At 46.8% G+C, this 22,860-nt stretch overlaps 1 protein-coding gene across 1 annotated transcript in view; it reads left to right on the plus strand.

The window, feature by feature from the left end:
* Positions 1-22,860, plus strand: part of ALK (ALK receptor tyrosine kinase) — a 637,313-nt gene that overhangs the window by 177,774 nt on the left and 436,679 nt on the right. The window contains exon 2 of the mRNA XM_069494063.1: positions 10,366-10,485. Within this exon, the coding sequence (XP_069350164.1) occupies positions 10,366-10,485 (120 nt within the window). The remainder of the gene's footprint in view (positions 1-10,365; positions 10,486-22,860) is intronic.

Raw genomic sequence — 22,860 nt, forward strand, 5'->3', positions numbered from 1 at the left:
AGACACTCAACCTCTCTGAGCCTCAGTTCCCTCATTGGACAATGGTGATAATAATCTACCACTCAGAAAATTGTGGGACTTATGTAAGACAAGGGTTGTACGGCACCCAGTGTGCATATCACACATGAAGTATTGGCTTCTTCAGGTTATTTCATCCCAGAGTATTGCACAGAGCAGCAATTTGAAGGTCTAAAGAGCAAAAACACGTCTCCCAATTTCTTCCCCTTCCTCCCTTCCTTCCTCCCTTCCTCCAGGGTCGGGTGAGACACAGAAGGTGGGGACAGAAGACTGGATCTCATGATTTCTCATGAACAAGATGACTTTGTGTAAAGCATTGTCCCTTCCTGCATCTCGGCATCCTCATCTGTGTGGCAAGAAGACATATTATAGATTATTAGTCTTCACAGCCCCTTCCAACTCTCTCACTAGGAGCCTCTGCTTAGGGGCCAGGCTGGCAGTGACCACCATTGTTCACAGTGCAAGATGAGCAGAAGCTGAAGGGTGATGCAGCTTCAGAGTCGGGCACAGCAAATTAGGCTGTTGGCCTGTCTATTTTAATACCCGCTGAGTTTATTTTAGTAATACAGGTGAGGAATGTCTCAGAATGTATCATCATGACAACGCCCCTTAGTAAGAGCGCAAGGATTTCCAGTGCACCTTTCTTCAAAAGAGCCTGAGGGCTTTGTATATACTGTCTCATTAATTCTCTGAGCGTCCCCAAAGTTGGCTGGGAAAGCATGATGAGTTCTGTTTTATATGCAGAGAAACAAAGCTTCAGAAAGGTTAAGCAGCTTACCCAAGGTCAGGCTGTTCCCAGGAACTCTGGTCTCTCTCTAGCACACCAGCCTGTCTCTGGAAATGAGTCCAGCCCGGGGGGAGAGGTCTTTGTGCTGAGCAATGTGACATTTAGAGTTGTGGCTTCTTGGTGGATAGACTCTTTCTCCTGAAGGTCTGGAAGTTAGTAGAAAGTGTCTGTCCCTCATCCTCCCCTCACACTAAGCATCCTTGCCCTGGACCATCTAAGGCCCCATTTCAAGGGCTCGGGCATCAGGCCTGGTGGTGGTTGCTATGGAAACAATGTTTGCTGAGCCTGAGGCCCTGGAGAGCCAGTTACCCTGACTGAAGGTACATGTTTCTAGGCCACCTTCCTTGTTGACCTGATGGGATCTGTTGTCCTCAGTTAGGATAAAGCTGCAGGCATCTGTGATCTGGTCAATGTCTCTCTTCTGTGTTTAATTCAATGTCCCTGTTCTCTAGGGGAATCAACATCACCTCCAACAGGCCTGTGTTGTACAGTGGCATTCCCAGCTGGTCCACATGCCAAGCTGTGCAGTTGTATGTCCTGTTCCAACACTCACTGGCTATGCAAGCTTGGGTGGGGCAGTGGTGCTTTCTGAGCCTCAGTCTTTCCATCTGTAAAAGAGGTTGACTATCAGGGTCATTGTAAGGATCACACAGGTTGATGGCTCTGAAGAGAGCCCTAAGTCACGATGAATGTGTAAGTGGTCAATACTGCTCTTCCACACTGGAGGCCCCACCTCCTCTTGTGAAAGTGGCCCACACCCTCTCGGGGCACTCACTGCATGATCTCAGGGGTCACCCTGGTAACTGTCGCTTCTCTACTTGAAACATCAGGTCAAGAGAAGAGCCAGTTCTTGGATAGTTTGCAGCCTCTCAGCCTACATGCCCAGGGATTGCTGAGCCCACTGGTGGGTGATTATCCCTCCGAGGCCCCCCTGACTTCCAAAGAAAAAGGTCTTTTTTTGATGGACTGGGTTTTTCAGGCTGCCCTGTCTTTGTGTCTTTGTGTCGCTTTCAGTACATTAATTATTGAGTGCCTGGTAAAGCTCTCTGAGATCATAAGATAAAAGGGCTAGTGGCAGTTCAAAGCCTTTCTTTTGATTATTATGCTAGTCAACATATTTTCGGGGGAGAAAATGGGCTTGAGATCACAGCGGAGTAAATTTCGTAAAGAGTAGAGTATGAGCAAGGCACGGAAATGGGCCCAGAGCAGACAGTCACGTTGCCCTGCTAATGGCAGCACTCAGGCCTTGCGGGGTGGGGTGGGATATTAAGAGCCAGGCCACCTGGAGGGTGATACCCTGTCCATTGCTCCCCAAGGTTAGTAAAAATTCCAATTAGTCTTCCACGGCTACAGAAAGCCAGTGAGTCCACCCTGGCTGGGTAGGTCGGACCAGTGACTGAGCACCTGGAGCAGGGATTCAGGGCAAGAGGGACTTGCAGGGCTCACAGGCTGGTCAGGAGTGGCTTACCTGGGACACTGAGGTCATCTCTACAGACATCAAAATGTCATGACTTGGTACTATCCAAGAGAGACAAATTCTGAAGGGGCAGCATCAAATGTCACATTGCTTTCATTATCTGACTTTGGCCACAAACTATGAGTCACTAGTGCCTGCATAGACATGGTATCTTGACTGATAAAATAGGTCTATGTCCCTGATCCACCCCACACCTGCCCCTGCCCCCAAGAAGCATGTCCTTCATAGACCAGACAGCAGCCTCCATGAAATGTTTTTACTAATTTTTTTCTAAATATGTGAGCAAAACAATATTTCTACATAAGCAATAGGCATGAAGCTTGAGATTTGTGAGTGAAATTAATCTACTATTATAACCCATCGTCATGAGCAACATATTTGGTGAATGGCCCCAGTGCACCATCCAAGGTGGCCACCAGGCAGACGTGGTTAAGGAGGTGGGCAGCCCAGTGCAAGTTTTTTTTGCCACAATCTGAATCCCAGCTCAACTGCTTTGAGGGGGCTCCAGGTCAGGGAAGATGGGGACCTTGGGGAGGAAGGATTTGGGTTGGCCTTTTAGGAAAGGGTAGGATTTAGGAAAGCAAGGGGTGGGGAGGACATTCTAGGCAGAGATCAGATTGGGCAAAAGTTTGGAGACTAAAGTGTAATGGGGACCAAGGAACATGAAAGAAAGGATTCTGAATGGGAAATAAGGCTGAAAAAGCAAACAGTAGCCAAATTGACATACTTCAGCCATTTCTGGGACAACCTCTTTGTGATTCCCTTTTTGGTGTATCTCCAGGATACCTCGCAGGTAACCAGCTCCCCAAGGCCAAGGGTGAAGACCATGCTAACAACTGCCTTTGTACTGTCATCAGCACACCTCAGTGCAGTGCCTTGGGAAGGCCTGCCTGCTTCCGTTGCTGACAGATGTGCTTCACCATTGAATGAACTCAGTAGTCATTCATGGGTCCTTTTGGAGAGGCAAGAAGCAGGTATTGAAACTATGACTTTCAACAGTACAAAAGAATATTATGAGAGAATAATTTTTTCTTCTGAACTTGAGTTACCAAGAAAGAGCACAAACATGCCTGGCAGGAAGGGATGGGGCTTAGGGAAAGGTGAGGTGGAGTGAGGGCTGTTTAATTCCATTCAAATTCCGCCCCTGACACTAACACTCCTCTCTGAATGAGCAGCTGGAGGAAAATGTGAAAGCAGACTATGAAGCTCGAAATCTGTATGAACCGGAGGGAGCCTTCGTGAACAGCTAGCTCAACCCCATCATTTTCCATGCCTAGCAAAGGTGTGCAGAGTCTCTGTGCTTAGGACAAATAGTGCATCTGCAAACTCTCCTTTTTTCTTTTCTCTGAAATTGCATCCCTGTTTTCATACTAAATTAACAGCCTGTTTACCACTCCAACATCACCATCACCATTAACTCTAGTAGTCATGTAAATTCACTGAGGATGTTTCTTTGGCTAAACAGGTGCAGGCTGAGGCTGGTGACTATCCAGACCATTTTCCTTGGGCTGCCGATCCCAAAAGGAGGCCTGTCCTGTGCTCACTGCCCAGCTGTGCTCACTAACCCCTGCTTGACATCCGGACTCCTATTTATTTGGCCAAGTTAAGCTTTGTTTTGTGTGACACAAAATCATTGCAAAAGAATGCATTATTAAGTGTGTTTTCAAATAAGCAGGAAAAACTAGCAAGCTGTCACTGATTGTTTTATTCTTGGAAGGAAAATAAATAAGTAAACGTGTCCAGGCAAGGTAGGAGCTGTTCCAAGGAGTGTTTAGAATGGAAGCATTTGTTACATCTTATTGATGGAGGTTTGTAAAAACATGCTTGCTAGTGGGCCCAGGGCATTCAAGTAAATAACCATCACGCATGCATAGCTCTTTATTATTTATACTGACACAAGTATTATATATTCACTATATTATACATATTGGCTTAGGAATAAATAGACATGCAATGAAACATGTAAAAATAAAGGTTAGAAATAGAGACATTGCCAAATGGCTGAAATTTGAGATTGTGTACAGTTGGCCACGTCAATAATTAACTAGTGAGTAATAGAGAAGCATCTCTTTGGGAGCACTTTTGATTTCTGGACATTGTATTTATTGACACAAGATGGCTCGAATATAGGAAAGGGACCAAGACTCCCGTTCATTTTGGATTCTAAAACAGAGATAGAAGCATAAAACTTTAAGAATAATATAACTGATATTTAAAGAGTATATCATGCATGATTTGTCTCCTCTGGTCCTTACAAAATCCTGAGATTTTTAAAGAGTGTGAACTATTCTTATTCTTATCATCATTTTTAGGGAATTGAGGTTTCATAGAGTTTATGATTTGCCTGAAGTTAACAGGTAGTAAGAGCCAGAGCTAATAACTTTCCCCAGAGCTCTGGTTTCGTTCATTTGGCAAATATTTATTGAGTGCCTGCTATCTTCCAGGCATGGGGACGTAGCTGTGCCTAGTGCAGGAGGTTCACAATAAACAAATGAATTTACATAACACATAGAGATATGTAAGAAATAACACAGGGCGGGGGATGGGGAGTGGTTTATGATGAGTGCTATTTCGACAGGATGATCAGGGAAGCTCTTTCTGAGGAGGTGACATTTGGGCAGACACTTAGCTAGAAAGAGGGAGTGACCACTTGCCTCTGAGGGGGAGGAGCATTCTAGGCTGAGAGAACTGCCAGTGCAAAGGCCCTGAGGTGGGAGCTTGCGTGGCAAGTTTGGGGACCAGCGAGGAGGCCTGTGGGACCGAGCTCCATGAACAAGGGAAATATGACTGGGAATGAGGTTAGAGGGAGAACCAGGGGCCAGATCACGGGGGACCTTTAAGGGCTGGGCCATGGCAAGACATTGGAAAGCTATGTCAGAGCTGAAGCGTCATCTAACTGCTGTGAGAACAGACTGAAGGGAGGCCCACTGGGAGCAGTAGTCGAGATGTGAGGTGACGGGGGAAAAGATGAGAGAGGAAAATTCAGGCACAGCCATCAAGATTTATTGATGAATTGATAAGGGATGTGAGAAGAAGAAAGAAGTCAAGGATTCCTCCTTGGTTTTTGGCCCAAGCAACTGGGTGAGTGTTGGTGTCCCTTTCTGAAATGGGGAACCCAGGGCTTAGGGGTATCATGAGTTTGTTTTGCCCTTGTGAAGTCTGAGACGGTTATCCGACAATATCATGGAGACTTGGCACAGGCAGTTGGATATACATTCTGTTATTCAGGGGAGAGATTGGGCTGGAGGTATAAATTTGGTAGCATTAGCATACTGATGGTATTTAAAGTTGGGAAACTGGATGAGATCACTTTGGGAGTGACTTTAGATGGAGAAAAGGTCCAAGTTCTCCAACTTTTAATAATTGTCAAGTAATAAAGATCCTATGGAATTTTTTTTTTTTAAGCTGAGCTTATTTCCATGGCAGGCAAGGAATGATTTCTCAGTGAATTTCTCTGAGGAAGAAAAGTCAGAGTTTTTAAAGTCATAGGAAGAGCGTTACCTCATGGTCCTTAGGTCTGTGTAGCCTGGTCAGAGCAAGTTCCCTTCTTCAATAATCAGCGAAGAGTCTCCAGTTAGGTGCAGTAAGTGTCTGGTGTCCTGGGTCACTGGAAATTCACGGTGATCGATCATCGTCAGCTGGTTAGAACCACTGTGGTGAAATACATCATCCAGGACATTTCCTAGGCAAGTGCTGCCGGAAAGTGGTAACTGTTCCTCCTGCACAATTTGGAAAATGGGGACAATCTGGCAAAGGAAAGTAGAGAGCACCTGCCGCTGAAGTGGGAGGCGAACAAGGACGATATGGTGACCGAGACATGAGGAATCCAAGAAGCAGGGAGTGATCGCAGGGACAAATGCTGCTGAGAGGGCCAGTAAGACAAAAGCTGAGCCTTGTCTATTGTATCTGTAGCCTGGGGTCACTGGTGACCTTGACCTGGAATAGTGCAGACAATCTTGATGTTATTAGATTTAAGAGAAAATGGGAAGAAGAAAGTGGAGACAGGAGCGGGGACAAATCCTCTAAGAGACTTAGCTGTGAAGGATAGCAGAGGAAAGGAGCAGCGGGTAAAGCAGAGTGTGGAGGGCGAGGGAGTCATCTCTTTTTTCTGTTTCAAGATGGTGCATGTTTGTGCGATTGACTTGGCAGAGAAAGAAAATTGCTGATGCAGGTGGAAGGAGGGACAATTGTAACAGCAGATCCTCCGAGAAGGGACGAGATTAGCACACAAGTGGAGAGGGTGGCACTGCTTAGACAGCTTATCCTTTATGACAGGAGAGAAGGCACTGATACCTGTGGTGGGGAGATTGCTTCTCTTTTCCCTGTGAAATAAGAAACAAACTCATCCACTGAGATTGTGGAGGAATGAGGGGAACTGGAGGTTTGGGGAGTTCAGAGAAAGTTTGAAATAGTTGTGCTGGGAAGAGGGAGGGTAAATCGAGTCGGTCAGGGAATGCAGTGGGATTCCTGGGCAGTCCCGAGGGCCTGAAGGTTTCTGGTCATGAATTTCAAGTGAGACGTGTCCACATTGCTGTGCACGCCTCCTCCCCTCCTCTCCCGACCAAGTTCAGCTGCCTCAGGACAGTTGTGAAGAGGGGAAGAGGAGAAGGAGTTGAGATTGTATGCAAGGGAATTATTGACATGAGGGGCTGATTCTCGATGAAAACAAAAGAGTATCAGGAGCTTGGGGGTTTCACTCTGCCTTGATACCCTGCGGTGCCTAGAAAGGGCTCAGGAAATCACCAGGAAAACAAAACAAAATGATCTTATGGATAGCCAATCAGTAATGCTCTCGGTCCAGGCACATTTCTTCCCTTTTTCCTCTGCCCATCACTGCTCTGCTCCTGCTCCTACTTACCGTCACCCCCCTTTCCCTTATACTTTTCAGCCCCAGGGTCCAAGATTCACTCTATTTGAGCCAGTCGGTTTTAGTCCACACTTTCACCCATAAATCCACTCTGGAGCCTCACAGTTTCAGAGTGGAGCACCAAAAAGACGTGGCTTTCTCTTGCTTCAGTGGACTGCCTCTGATGTCATGCTTTCTCTTTCTGCTGGAAAACCCCTCCCCGCAGATGGGCAGGGGTAAGGCGCGTGAAGGGAACAGACAGCCTCTTGCCCTTGCACTGTTAAATGCAAAAGTGCTTTCTTCTTTATAATCTAAATTCATGCATCTTCTATGAACTTTGACTAGCGCTCCCTTCTGTCCCGGTGCTTTCGATTTTGGCAAATGACTTCCTGCATGTGAGCTGTGTTTTTCTGGGTCTTCATCTTTTCAGGTGGGGAGATCCATCCTTTTGTGTGACCCTCCATTGGCTCCTCCAGCCTTGCCCAGCTAATCACTCTGCCACCCTCCAGCCCAGCCTGCTGGCAGAAATTCTAAGAGTTCCTGTAAGGGCAGGATAAAACTTCCTGCATTCTTTCCAGTATTCAACCCTGAGAATGCCCAGCAATTTATTGGCATTTTAGGATATAAAATGCTTTAAGCTCATGCCTGTAGGGATGGCCCACATCAACGTCCATATGACTCAGCCCTCAGAGCCCTTCCTTTGAACACTTTCAGATATGGTTTTTATCCCTGAATATAATATACCTGGCCCTTGTCCATATTAAAAGTCATCTGCCATTCTGCGCCCACTCATAGATTCATAAGTGCTTCCTGAAGTCTAGCCCCATCTGCTTGGTTCTCCACATCCAGGAAGAAGTTAATACCATTCCCAAACTGAATGGTTAAGAAAAATGACCTCACTTGGAAATAAGGAAATACAGCTTGGGCTTAGTCTTCCTGTCACTTCCAAATGACTTAAAATTTGATCTCAGCTGATGACTCAGACCTGGAGGTGCCAATTTTTATTCACAGGGGAGTCACTGCTGGGGCTGATTGTCACAGTCTCCCCAGACCCTTCCCACTGTGGCCCTGTTCTGGAGCTCCCTGGTGACCTCCGACCTTAGCTACTGCCCTGCGAGGGTTCTGCCAGGCCCTGTGCAGAGTGAGGGCCACCCCCCACCAGTTTGTGGGGGCCCATGTTGGGTGGTGGAACAAGCCTGAGCTTTCACATCAGGCTGATGTCATCTGTTGACTCTCTGATCTGCCTCCTGCTGGCTGTGTGGCTACAGTCAGGACAGCTAACCTCTCTATGCCTTGTTTCCTCAGCCTCAAAATGAGGACAAATAATCATACTGATTCACAAAGATTTCGTAAGAAGTAAATAAAATCACACATTTAAAGCACTTAGCACCGTGCATGGTCCATATGTGCTCTATGCCTATGCTGTCAATTTTTAAAAAGTCTAATAAACTTAACCCTGCCCAAAGTAGACCTGTGCGGCTTTGGGTTCACATCCCTGAGCCCCACTGCCCACCTACAAAACAGCATTGATGTGAGGGTGAGATGAGGTGGCTTCTCCGTGCAGCCCATGAGCACAGCTCCGACCCCCCAGGGCACTTCCCCTCGGCTGTTTTGCAGAAATGCTGCGGAAAGAGGTATCTGGCACCAACCGATTCAGTTCTGATCTCTGCAGACCAAATGTGGAAGAAAAGCCAAAAACTCTTTTCCAGATACCCAGGAGCCAGCACTTCCCACTCAGATCTATGGAAGGCAGAGATAAGAATTTGTTTTTAGGAAGGACACCATAGCATGTCATCCTGTTCCAGCTGCAGGGCAGAAGGTCCTGGGGCCAGTGCTACCCAAGGGCAGCACCTGTAGGTAAAACAATGGAGGGGTCTGGAAACAAACGGCTGCCATGGGCAACCAGGCCAGAGATGTCCTTGAAGTGTGCGAAGTGGGGTCTGTTCTGAAAGGGAGTCGGAGGCAGAGACTAGACCCGGAGGAGGTGGTGCCGGGGGTGATGCGGATGTGGAAGAAACCACAGAGCAGACAGGCTGGGAAAATGCTTCCACTGCACCTGCTGCCTTTTCTTCTTTCTCTTCTTCTCCTCCTCTTCCTCTTCACAACATCCCTCCAAGTGGGTTAGCGGTCTCCACCAGAGTGACAGATCAGCCCACTCACAGTAGAACATGGCCTTTTGGTACTAGGCAAACCTGGGCTCAGTTCCTGATTCCACCACTTGCCCCTCTGAGCCTCGGCTGTTGCATCCATAAAACGGAGATGAGATTCCCATCTGAGAGAGCCACTGTGAGTACCATGTGACGTGTGGGTAAAGAGCCTGGCGTCCTGCCTGCACCAGGGAAGCTGCAGAAGAAATTCTAGTTTCCTTCCTTTCTTTCTCTCCACACTCAGTCTTGCTACACATCTATCTACTGAACAGCACTAATTCTCAAGTCCTTCCTTCTCTAACAGAAAAGCTTTGCCTGCCATAAAACATTAGCAAATAATGATTGAGCTGGGGATTTTCTGGGCAGCACTGCGTAAGAGCAGGCAGCGTGTGCTCATTTGATTTGTAGATATATTGTAATGACATTTCATGACACAAAACCCACTTGAGGGACTGCTAAGGAAAGGAATAATGTTGCTCCACTACTTTTCTCTCAACTCTTCTTTCTCTGTCTTGCAAATCAGAAATACTAATCCTTTTGACTCCCTGGCCTCTTGACTATGGGAAAACCCCAGTCACTTGGCTTCCTCCCCTGCTCCCAAAATAAAATAATTGTTAAGAACGTATAACTTCTGAGTGTGATTTCAACCCGCTCGTTGATAAGGCAGTAACCCAAGCAAACAGCATTAGATGAAGTTACCAGTCGGAACATAAAGTAAGGATGCAGGCATTATTTGGACAAGACGAATTGGAGTTCTCTGTGAAGTTGCTCCAATTCTTATAGACAGAATAGACTTCGGATAGAGCTAGTAGAACAAGCCGTTAAGTCTCTGGTTTCTAGTTCGTCTCCCAGCATGGCCTTGGTTGCAACTTTCAGACTTCTTGGCTCTGGCTGCTCTTGGTAGAAAATCCATGTCAAGGTTCTGAGGTCAATTCAGACTACTAGTGGCTCAATCCTTTTTGTCCTGATCTTTCCAGTGGATGTCATGGTAGCCCCTTATGAACTCTCTTTATGACTCATATTGAGTGACAGCTTACAAGACACATCCTAAGCACACAATCAGTGTTCCCTTCTTTGTTTTTATGTCCAGGTCATAGCTACTTGGAGTCACCAACAAACATGCCTTCTCCTCCTCCCGATTATTTTGCGTGGAATCTTACCTGGATAATGAAAGATTCCTTCCCTTTCCTGTCTCATCGCAGCCGATATGGTAAGTATATAAATATATATTTTATTGTTGTCGTTTTTAGAACTGGTGCAAAATTTATTTGTTATTTCAAAATATTAAGGGGATACAAATGTAAGTATATTTTTGATAGTTATTTGTGATGCGCCATCACCATCTCATAGTGAAGGACTCTGTGAGTTTCAGTGTGTGATTCATAGTGCCCCAGGGAAACCTCAGCCCTCTACATGCAAAAGAAGTCTTCCCGTTCCCTCTGTCTCCCAATAGGGCCCAACCCCACCAGACCGGTCCAGCCAGGCCATTCCAGCTGCATTCTGCATCCTGATGGAAGCCAAGGGCTTTGTTGCTGCCAAATCCCTTCCCTTCAGCCTTTATGGTGTGTGGTCTTCCCGCCATCCCCTTACCAATCATTAGATGCAATGCTTATCTGCATCTTGTCTGTGGCTTTCCGGATATAGGATTCTAATCCACAGCATTTCTAGTGATCATGATCTCTTAAGAGGGGATTGTTATTATGAAGGTCACAGGTCTTCCAGGGCCCCTTACATTTGGGTAACTCCTTACAGCTTCCTAAACATGCTCTTTGTTATTATTTCAGCTCATTTGATTCTGCAACAGCCTCCGAGGTAAAGAGAACAGGTCCAATGCCATTTTTACAGGTGTAGAAACTGAGCTTAATAAGATCACACAGAGTGGCTTCTCTAGATATAAAACCAGAATTCTTCCCTTATGTTCACTTTCTCCCGGGGGACCACCTACTCAGCCTGGTAGGTCCTGTCCTAGGAGCCCTCACAAGGCCACCTCTGCATGGTATAGGATTCCTCATTCTCAGTGCTCATTTTAACAGCTCATAGCAGCTGGGGCTCTGCAGTGGGAAGAACAGGTTTGGAGGAGAGCTGATGCATTTCCAGGTGAACATTTTTCTTTCTTTTGAACTCCTCTGGGGTGAACCCCATGAGGGCAGGTGCTAAGCTTTGCTCTCCACTTTATCCATCACATAGAAGACATTCATAAAGACTTGTTAAAGATGAATGAATGCAGAAGTCCTCCAGAGAGGAAACTCATTCATCAGGCCTGATTCAATTAAGTATTTATGAGCCTGGTACAGCACCGAGTTCTAGATTCCCTTCTGGGCATATTTACCTATTCCTGCTACTTAGTCTCTGCCCTTGGGCCTGAGCTATTTAAAATGCACCTAACAGAGACGTTCCACTCACTGTAGAAAAGCTCTCAGCCCAAAGCCTGCTGTCTCTCCTCCACAACACTCTTGCTTCATATTAACTATACCTTTCATTTCAAGCTTAAAAAAAATAAATGCATCAAAAACCCTAGGGCAGTTTCGAATTATATCCTGTGGTGGGATATTTCCTGTTACTCTAAAATGTCTCTAGTGGGAAAGAAAGATCCGTGGTCCTTAGAAGATTCCAGATGAGAATTACTTCTTGATTTTATTTAAGCCAGAGACTGAGTGTCATCTTATGATAAGGGCAAGTATCTATAAATAACTGAGATCTGCTTCTTTACATTGTAAATGCTTTGTAACCAGATTTGCGATACAACTGGCCTTCAGATAACATTTTTGACTTTGCTCCCAAAGTCATTCGGTATCACCATGGGAGAACAACTTTTATAAAATGCAGACTGTCCAAAAAAGGGAGGTCTACCTCCTGCATGCCACAGAGGGCATCATATTTGTTCCTTGTAAGAGGTTGCAGGTTGAAAAAAGAAAACCATGGGGGCATGTTAACTGCCTCCCGCCCACTGCTTGGCCCTGATGAACCCCCTTGACCTCTCTCAGCCTCATCCTCCTCGTCTGTCAAGTGAGGTGGACCAGCTTGCTGCCTTGGGACAATGAAGTAAATCTGGACGCTCCCCAAGATCTTGTTCAAACTCTCCTCATGGCCTAGAAACCTCAGGATTTCCCTTCTTGGCAGAGGAGAAGACCCAAACCATCGCCCAGTTACTGCCAGTGCTGGGTGAGGGCACCCAACTCAGCACCGTTATTGCAATTGAGTCAAGGGAGAAGGAAGAGCTGATTCTTATTGGTGGCTCCTCAGCTGAGCATGCAGATAATTCCAGGGCCTTTTCATCTTCCTGTCTTATTTAATTTGGCTGAGACTTATGAAGACCCCACTGCGACCACCGTGTCTGTGTGCCAGGCCCCATGCCAGGTGCTAGAAGGTGAGGGAAATATAAAGACAGATAGGACTTGGCGCTGCCCTCCCAGAGCTCGCAGGCCACAGAAATCATGCTGTAGGCAGCTAGGCCCGTTGCCATGGAGAGCAACTCCAGTGGGCTGACCCGGGAGCACAGACCTGAGGACTTGCCCTAAGACCACTGCATGACAAGCTGTAGGCAGAATGAAGGCCGAGAGTCTGGTCCCTTTCAGAATGTCTGTTGGGGGGTCAGGGGAGGGGAGGCTCAGCCCACATGTCTCTGAACCAAAGAGGCTAGCAGGCTCATGGGTGATAAATCCACACCTTTCAACTGCCGTGAAAGACATTTTGAGAAATGTTAACAACTTCATTAATTTTAAGGCCTCAAACTTGGGCAGAGAAATTTGACTGGAAAATTGCCGCCTGAAGGGATAGTTCTTCAGACAGTGAGATATCACCAAGTCTCAGCAAGTCCATAGCGGAACTTCATGCTTGGCTGGCTGTCTTCTCCTGCGTCTTGGTGGGGGGCAGTGGGGGGACACGAGAGTGGACATCAACATCCGGACCACAGGTGTCGTGATGGACAGAGGGCGGCTGGTCCTCTCTCGGGCAAGCTGTCCAGTCCCACATTGAAGGTGGCTTTCTTCCGACCAGTGTTTTACGAGTAGAGACAGAGTGGAGAGAGGCTAATAAGATTTACTCACCCCTAGCCTGTAATTATCTGCTTGAGGAAAAAGTTTGACCTACCTTTTTGAAGGCTCCCCATATTTCTTCTAATTTGCGTTGGGGCCTTTTATGCTGTGAAAAATACATTCTCTTCAGTGGCATCTGGTATCAGATTCCAGTTCTTTCTTGCCTCTGTCTTAAATGACAAGAGCCCACTAATTTCATCGTCAGCGAGCAGAGAGCTGCACGTTCCTCCCTGAAGGCTTAGAATTAGGGAGGACATCTAAAGAAAGACGTTTTCCCCCCTCTTTTATCATCGACTCTAGTGCTTTTAGACTTATTTATTGGCTTGGCTAAAGGATTAGGCTTTAACTACCTACCCAGATAAAAATCTTTCCCATCAGGTAGCAGCAGATGCTGAGAGATTAAGGCCATTGGGGGTTTTGAAAGGCAGTTTTGATCACCTTGAGTTCTAGAGCCACAGAGACAGATGGTCTCCTCCCAACTTTATTCATATTTGCCCACTCTGGGTGTGGGAAGAATCCGATCAGCATTTTAAACAGATGACCAAAGATTCTGTCCCATATGAGCAGGGGAAAGGAAATTTTCATTCATTTAAAACAACAACGTGAAACTTGGCAAAACTCTTTCACACCCGTTTTTCTCATTTACGCTGTGTTATAAAATTGCAGGAGATGGAAATTATTTTATATTTCATTTTTACAGAAATGTAAATTGAAGGTCAAAGGAATTTACTTATGTGCTTTTAATTTATGGAGCAGGTGAGCAGTTAGAAAAGAGTGGCCCCAGACCTCCTGACTCCGAGTTGAGGGTTCTTCCTATCACATCACAAAGTTGTTTCAGAGATGAGCTCCCTCTCTGGAGAGTGCTCTCCCTTCCTAGACACCCTGCTGTTTGAGCTGAATGATTGGTCTGATACCCAATACCTTGGGCATCTAGGGGACCTAGACTTGATATGGCCCCACTGAGACTATCCCAGGCAGGCCAGACAGTTCAACTCCTCCTAAACATGGGCACATGCCCCTTGGCCATGTAGGTGACCTCTTCGTCTCTCCCTTCCTTCTCCACGCCCCAGACTATGGTCCCTGTTTATGAGTTGAATTGTGTCTCCTAAAACAATAAGTTAAAGTCCTAACCCCTCGGTACCTATGAATGTGACCTTCTTTGGAAGTAGGGTCTTTGCAGATATAATCAAATAAAAATGAGGCAGCACTGGATTAGAATGGGCTATAATCCAACATGACTGGTGTCCTTATAAGAAAACAGAGACACAGGGACACAGAGGGTGAACACCGTGTGACAGCGGAGTGAGAGATACAGCAATGTGTCCACAAGGCGAGGATCCCTGCTGGCACCGCTGGACGCGAAGACAGGGGAGGGGACAGATTCTCCTCTAGAGCTCCGGAGGGAGCACAGCCCTGCCAGCACCTTGATTCTGAACTTCCGGCCTCTAGAACTGTGAGAGAATAAATTTCTGTTATTTTAAGCTGCCCAGTTTGTGGTACTTTGTTACAACTGCCCTCAGAAACTAGTACAAACCCTCAGCCCTCCAGCCCCCCAGCGTCCAGAACACAGACTTCTGGAAAAGAAAATGTTCGGCCAACATCCCGACATCTGAGCACAACCACGCCATTGTTGGACTTTGAATAAAAGTTCTGTCCAAACTTTGTCTGTTTTCCAGTCCACGGGGACCTATCCAATTTAGGGGCTGGTGCTTTCAGAAAGAAAAATTAGACTTTTTAATTACTTTCCCTGCTGCTGCCGCCGCCATCACCCATCCTGTTAATGTATCAATTTCTTTGATTGAAAAGACAGGGTAAATTAAATATCTTTCTATCTCCAAAAAAAAAAAAAAAAATCAACCTAGCACAGAATCAAAAATGGAAAACACAAAGGCCCTCCGGCCCAGGGTGGGATTTGCTGCATAATTCGGGCAGGAAGTCAGCTTGATCACATTTCTGAAATTACATATTTAACGTGGCTGCCGTGCTCCGCCATTCCGGCCCTCAGAGCCTGGCGTCAGGGAAAAGCAGCTCTCAGCGCCCTTGCGGACCAGCGTCAGGCCTGAAAGCTTCCTCACCAACCCCTCGGCCCCTGGCAGGCCGGGTCAAGTTCTTTCCTAGCTCGCACCTCTGGATTTTTATCTACAGCATGGTAAGAAAAGACCTGTGGATGCCTTCAGCACAGAGGCGGAGTGTCAAAGGGGACAGCAGTGCTGAGGTCACACAAGCCTGAGGCTCAAGAACCGTCGGTCACCATGAGGGCCAGGACCTGCTGGGAGCCAATGGACTCCATCCACAGAAAGTCACTGAAAAGCAGTTGGCGAAGAGAGACATGTTCAAAGTGCTCCTCTTGGTCACATACCTTTAAAAGGAAGACACATAAAGCCATTTAATAAATGTAAACAATTTATTTCTGTGTTAGTAGCAAGTTGAGTAAGGAAAGGCAGAAAGGCTTGCGCCAGTCCAGTCCTGACCTCCCTCGCCCTGTCCCCCCTGCATCCCTACCCACCCGCGTCACTCCCCACTGGAGAATCAGTATAAACATTCATCCCCTCTTGGTTGTGCTTCATTGTGCTTTAGGTGTGTCAGTGATAGAGACAAATAAGAAACGTTCCTGTCCCTCAAGGAGCTCTGGAGAAAGACATAAGCGTGCCCACTCTATGACAAGTGCAGTGACAGAGGCATGTTCAGGGTTTCTGGCATCACGGAGGAGAGCAGGCCAGCTCTGCAGAGCACTCAGGAAGGGAGATGTTCTGGAGACGGGACAACCGAGCCTGCCTTGGACTCCAGGGAACACAGACCCGTGAGAAGGGTGTTCTGGACAGAGGGGGTGCCTGTGCTAAGGCGTGTCAGGAACAGGCCAAGCTCTGTGACTCAGGCTTCAGAGGACCTGGGGGGCAGGGACAGGGCTGAGGCTGGAGAAACAGTGATTCTGGATGTGCGCAGGGTCTGGGCCTAGCCCTACAGGGAAGCATAGGTTGGAAAAGGAAGGGCAGGAGGGCAATCTGGAGGAGGCACTGGATGTAGGATGAACACCACCTGGTCACCTACCCAGGAGAATCCAAGTTGAATAATTGAGTGGGGAGACGCCAATGATGAAACAGAGAAGAGAAACATTTGGCCAGGAGAAGTGGTGAGCAAGACATCTAGAGGGAGGGCAGAGGGTCGTAAGATCCGCGTTGAACAGGTTATACTTGAAACACCTTCAGGACATCCAAGTGAGACGGCCAGTAGAGCGCTGTAAACCCAGGTGTTGGCTTTGGGGAGAGAAGCCGCAACTGAGAAATTGAGGTTGAAGGTGGTGATTGGAGGTTGAAAACCCAGCGGCCATCCAGGATGTTGCATTTAAGAGGTAAGAAGAGGAAGCGGAGCATGAAAAACAGGGGGAAGTGGAGAGAAGGGAGAGAGAGGAGGGGACCAGAGGCGGTGTAGCCACAGAAGCCGAGGGAGTAAAGAATTCTTGGACGCAGGGGTCATCGGCAGTGTTGAAGCTGCCCAGAGCTGAAGCAGACCAGGGACTGTGGAAGGCCTTTGCTCACCTGGTGAATACCTTTTGTGGTTTACTTTCTTCCTCCCCCCCCCTCCCCCCGCCATTTCCTCCTTTCTCACTCCATTTTGCCCCATTTGGTTTGTTTTCCCTTCCCTTGAGCCTGCCTTCCTAAAGCCGACCTGCTTTATCTCGCAGGGCCCAGCTGAGCACCTGCCTCCACCCGGGACTGTTCCTGAGTCCCCAGGCTGCCTGGTCTCCCCTTCTCCCTGGAATTTTTTGGTGGAAAAATTTTGAGCAGATTCTAACTTGTACAGGGCGTAGTTATTCCCTGAGCATCCAGATTTTCCAAGAAACTCAATGCCCATCCTCACAAAACCTAAGCGTTCCCTACTGTTTTTTAACTAAGTCACTTTCCTAGTTTGTATTTCAGCCCCTTGATGGTCTAAGTGTAAACTGAGTCACCCAGTAAAGCAATCATGTGTGAGTCTAATTCCCCCAACTGGAAGGTGAAGATGTCAAATGCCACTTTTGTCTGTGTGTCTACCACATATTCTCTCATCCAACGAGTGTCTACAATTTGACGAGGTCTTTGTCCCGGCCCCTCATAAAGATTCTAGCCTGGTTCACTTTCATCGTAGGTCTCAGAGGGGCCCAAGTACCTATCTGGAAGGTGCTTTTTATTTAATAATTACTTGTATGACTGTGTTGTATGTGTGTGCAGTACCCCGACACTCCAGTCAGTCCTGTGGAGAGAGATTCTCTCTCTGGGCTTCATGAACCATCAATACCAAATACGGAGGTTTGCTCAGTTTCAGCAAAAACACGGCATAGCTCTCAGATCTAGTAGAGTTTCTTTTTGGATACCACATAGCTAGCATTCCCACCCAGCAGCTGATGACATGTTATAAGCCCACATTAGAACAGCTAGGAGGCTGTGGGCCTCACTCTATCCCTATACTCTCTCCCAGGAAGTTTATTGTCTCTCCACAGCACTTTGCACCTCTGATGTCGCACCTTTCCTTGTGTCTTAGTTATTTGTGGTCTTGTGTCATCACTCTTCCCGGACTATAAGCGTTCAGTTCAGAGGTTGGGGATTCACGTCTTGTTCCCTGTTGCGTCTCAGTTGTGTTCTCACCAGAGGAAATTGCAATATTTGCTGACTAGTCCAGGGGCAAAGGAGACACAAACTCAAGTCTCTGAATTCCCAGCTCAGAGCTTTCCAGCCCCTGAAGTTCTGTTTTAGCAAAGAGTAAGGGCGTTTCCACCAGCCCTCTCATTTCTGAAGTTGTATTAATTGGTTTCAGGAAAGAAATGTGTCTAAGGGGAGAACAGTTCCTGGGATGGACTCACTTTGGTTGAGAATTCAAAGCTGTGATTTGATCTACTTTGGGCAGGCTTTTTTTCCTCTTCTTAACCTAAAAAAAAAAAAGCATTCAGCAGACAAGAGTGAGCTGAGGAATTTCTGTTTTGACAGCTTTGGGACATCTGAGATACTGTGTACAGAGCATTTCTAACTGACATAGAAAGACATGTGTCCAAAACATACGCAGGAAAATGATTGATCAAGCGTGAGGAAAAAATGAGGAAATCCTCTTAAAATCAAATGTTTTGTCAAGAGCAACCTCAGATGCAAAACTTTGTGTCTGAAGAGACCTGAGATTAACAAGACTTTAACCAGCCCATTTGAGTAGATGACTGAAATAATTTGGTCTGTGTGAAATTCACAGAAACTGTGAGCTGTCAGGGCTTGCAGGTTTGGGAAACCCCAGGCTTTAGTTCACCTGCACATTGCCTATTTAAATCTCCTCTGTAACATCCAAGCAAACGGTCTCCCAGCCTTGGCCTGAAAGCAAAGCACAGAGCAGCGGGGGAGGAGACTACGCTTGGGATCTGAGATATGAATTTAATTCCCACCTCTGATTCTTATTACCTTTGGCCACTAGCCACTGTCTTTGGTTCTGTCATCTTTAAAACAGGAATGATTATGATTGCTAAGTGACAGCATTATTATGAAGACTGTGAGGACCGATTTGAATGTGCCCAGAGCACAGTGAGAGGCCAGTGGCCTGGGTTTTGGTGGCATGGCTCCATTTGCTAGAAGCTTCTTGCTTAAAACTCTTTAAACCCCTAGTTTTGCCCTTGGGGATCTGAAAGCATTTTACGTTTAACCATGCTACCATCTGAACTGGGATTTAATCTTACGCAGTCCAGCTTTAAAATTCGTACATCTATACTCAATTAAGCAATATTAGTTACCCACCTGCCTAAAATGACCTTAGTCCCTCCTCTATTCTCAGCAAACTTCCCAGCTAAACCTTTACTATCTGTCAAAATCCTTTCATCCTTTGAGATGCGGTCTAGAAGTTGCCTCTTCTGTGAGCCTCTGGTCCTCCCAGGCAAAAAGAGTCTCCCTTGTTCTATGTCCCCATGGCCACTCTGGGTCTACCTACTCTAACAGTTAGGTATGGGCAAGTTCATCCTCCCACACCCTGGACTGGGAGTCCCTGAAAGGCACAGGGTCCGTGCTAGGGCAGCTTTGTATCTGCCTGTGTTTGCGAATGAGGGGATGGAACCCATGTTCACCTCCAACATCCAGCAGATTCTGACTCTTCAGAGAAGGAAGAGTAAGTGGAGAGAGCCATTTGCATATTCTGAGGTCTCCCTTGACTGTTGGGCTCCTCATTTTGTCATGGACACTACATTGCTCAGAGCTCTTCTCCAACTTTCCGGTTTCAGGAACGATCTCATTTAGACAGATGTCATATTGAGCAATGGTACAGACTGCTGGGGTTTTCACTATGCTCTCTGGAACCTGCTTCATTCTGTTGGAGACTCCCTTCCCCAACACACACACACACACATACACACACACAAACACACATTCTGCATGAATGTTTCCTGGAAATTTCAAGCAGAGAACTGAAATGGAAGTCCAATCTGGGTTCTGGTCTCAGCTCTCTTGCTCCTCCAAACCCTAGGCCACGCCACCTTGGCCAAATCACTTCACCCTCCTGAGCCTTAATTTTCCCATTTATAAAATGAAGAGGACAGGCTAGTTAACTTCAGAATGTCTGCAATGTGAATTATTTTTTATTTTTTTGTTCTGGGATTGAGAGCAGAGTCCTACTTATCTGTAATATAGTAATGGCCACAGATAAGAGAAATTAGAATTAAGCTTCCCGTGCCTATCTCCCACCGCAGCGTGCACGTGTGCACACCCCGCCTTCTGAGGCTGTGTTTATGTAATTGATTGATTGAAGGAGACTTGGCCCTTCTTCACTGCAGCTTGATGGTAAATGAGCAAAGCAGATGTCTTGAATTGGGTGATTGGATCCCAGATGCATTCCAGGGAGCAGGCTGGTGGGAAGGAAGTGAGTGATTTCAAATTCTGGGGCCCCATGACAGATGAATAGTGGTTGTGGGCAGGGCAAGCAGGGGCCAGGTTTGATACTTAGTGCTATGAAATGAGTGACCAGATGTTGATGGCAGCTGGTGGGTTAATAGCAAAGGTGACTGGTGGGCTAAGTGCTCCTTTAGGAGTTCATCCAGAAAGGGGGAGCAGCAGCCCCTAATCACCCTAGCCTGGGCTGGAAGTCAGGCCTTCTGGGTTCCTGCTGACCAGCTGGCTGGAGTCAAGTTAGAGAGCATGTTTTGGCCACTTGCCCAAAAGAGCAATCAGTCTTAGCATGGTAGAGATGGAAGAGACCTGGGGATCATTTCATTTTACCACTTCATTTTTCAGAGGAGGACACTGAGGTCTGGGAAGGTTAAATGACTTGCGTGAAGTTACACCACAGAGCCAGGGCTAGCACCCAGGTCATCTCACTTGAAGTCTTCCAAAGAGAAGCTTGACCAGCACATCACAAGGAAAGATTGAGTGAGGAGCACATGTTTCTTGATCATCCCTTTTCCTTTCATGCCTCTAGCTACAACAAGGTTGACACAGTCAAAGCTTTCCGTTTAGTGCTGGACACATGCCCTCTTATGTCACCTGTGCCATTGGTGACCTCTGGAACAACGTAAAGAGTAACAGCGATGACAGCCATCATTATACAAGGACAATCTATGTGCGAGTCACCACACTGGGTGCTCAACACCCACTATCGCATTTCATCCTCACAATTCCACGAGGTATCATCATTTTATAGGTGAAAAAATGGAGGCACAAGGAGATGACATAATTTTCCCTGAGATATGCAGCTAGCAGTGTCACAGCCAAACTTGCAACCGGGGCAGCCCAACCCCATGCAGGATCTATGTTTCTAATATTTCCTGCAGTGCCTTCCCAGATACCCCAGTAACCCCTTCAACCCCATGAGGTTGATACAAATCAGAGTGAGGGGAGAGGGATATCTCTTCTAGTCTGCATCTCCCTGGGTCCTCCAAGGTCAAGTCTGTTCAGTTCATCTCGAGGTTCCTGGTGGTGAATCTGAAGCACAGGGAGACAGAGCCATGTGTCTGCATCACGGCCAAGGTAGCGAGAAGATCCATCCACACAGTATCTCAGAGTTCAGGAAGCACAGCCATGTTATTACCTTATTTTATCATCACAGAAGATATTACTATTTTTATTATTTATATCAGCATCACTAGTGTTATAATTCTCTCTGGTTTATACATGAGGAAACCAAGACTCGAATAGTTAAATGAATTGCCCCAAAGCACAAAGCTAATGGGCCCAGAGCTGGGAGGCTTCCCAAGAATTCTCTAGTGATGTTTTCCCCTTTGCTTCTGATCCAATGCCTTCTCTCACCCTGTTCTCGCTGTGGCTTCCGGCCTGTGGACAGACCTGCTCACCATCAGGAAACTTCCAGCAACCATCAAAGTGCAGTTTGTTGGCAGAAGAGTATATCTAGGATGAGAGAGCCCCAAAATGTCTTTTTGGGGATGAGTTGAGCCATCCGTTCACTGGGAGATATCTGAAACCTAACCATGTATGTTCTTGCCAATTTATTCCAGAAAAAAACAGTCTGGATTTTTGAGAATCTTTCCAAATTGTTTAAGGCATTGTTTTGTTTGTTACCTACAGCTTTGAATGATAATAAAAATCAAGGAATTAGGAAGAATATTTTAGTTCTAGTTCTGCAACCCACCCTCTGTGCAACCTTGGGGAGCCCCAGCGTGCTCTGGCCTCAGTTTCTTCCCCTCACATGGTCTCCACGGTCCCTCATGACTCTGGAGGTCTGCAGTGGGGAAGTTCTGATGAAGCCCTCGAGCAAAGGAGACCCTGGCTTGTGCATCAGGATGGGTGGTCATTGAGGTTGTTCCTAGGAACTGGGTACAATCCTTCAGGACCAATAGTGTTCTGAGAATGCTAGTTTCTGGGGCTTTATTTGATGAACTGTAGCTTCACAAACAGATGTCTCTAAAGGCCAACTGTAAGAGTTGGCACGTATGTATTATGCTTCATGTGATTCTCTATTGAACACACAAATCAGGCTTATACGTGGGCATTTGCATCTGCCATGAAGCAAACCAGCCTCAGCTGGAGGTGCCTGTGAGTCGAGCCCGAGGACTTGAAAGGTGGTGACTGAGTACCTCTGACATCCAGCCTGGCTCAGGCCTGGCACCCACTGGAGAGGTGGCATTCAGAAGGGCTTCTGCCACCAGGAGAAATCCCTTCCACACGTGTGTGAAGGGCTCTCTGACCAGTGACACAGCCCTGGGTCCGTCTTCTCCCTTGCCCGAATCTTGATTTTTTTCCACCTGTCCAAGGGAAGAAATGGTTGATGTCAAATCAAGGATCACTTAAAGTTCTAACAGCTTCTCATTCCATAAATGTAACCTGAAGGCAACACCAGTGTCACCATCATACAACAAAATACTAAAATGGTCATCTGTCATCTCCTCCTTCAGACTGACAGGTGGGATACCCCACATAAATACTCCTTCTCAGGATCAGTGGGAAGCTGTGCTCAGAAAGGGCATAGCTAGGCAAGTTCTGAATCAGCCAGTGTGCTTTGGCAATTTCTCCATTCCAAGCACATGCATTGTCACCTTGAGCCATTTCAGCGGTTCTGGGAACTTAGTCTTAGATGACTGAGGTCACTGAGATGACTGAGGC

This window comes from Eulemur rufifrons, chromosome 19 (genome assembly GCF_041146395.1).
Source record: "Eulemur rufifrons isolate Redbay chromosome 19, OSU_ERuf_1, whole genome shotgun sequence".
In the NCBI taxonomy this organism is placed as follows: domain Eukaryota; kingdom Metazoa; phylum Chordata; class Mammalia; order Primates; family Lemuridae; genus Eulemur; species Eulemur rufifrons.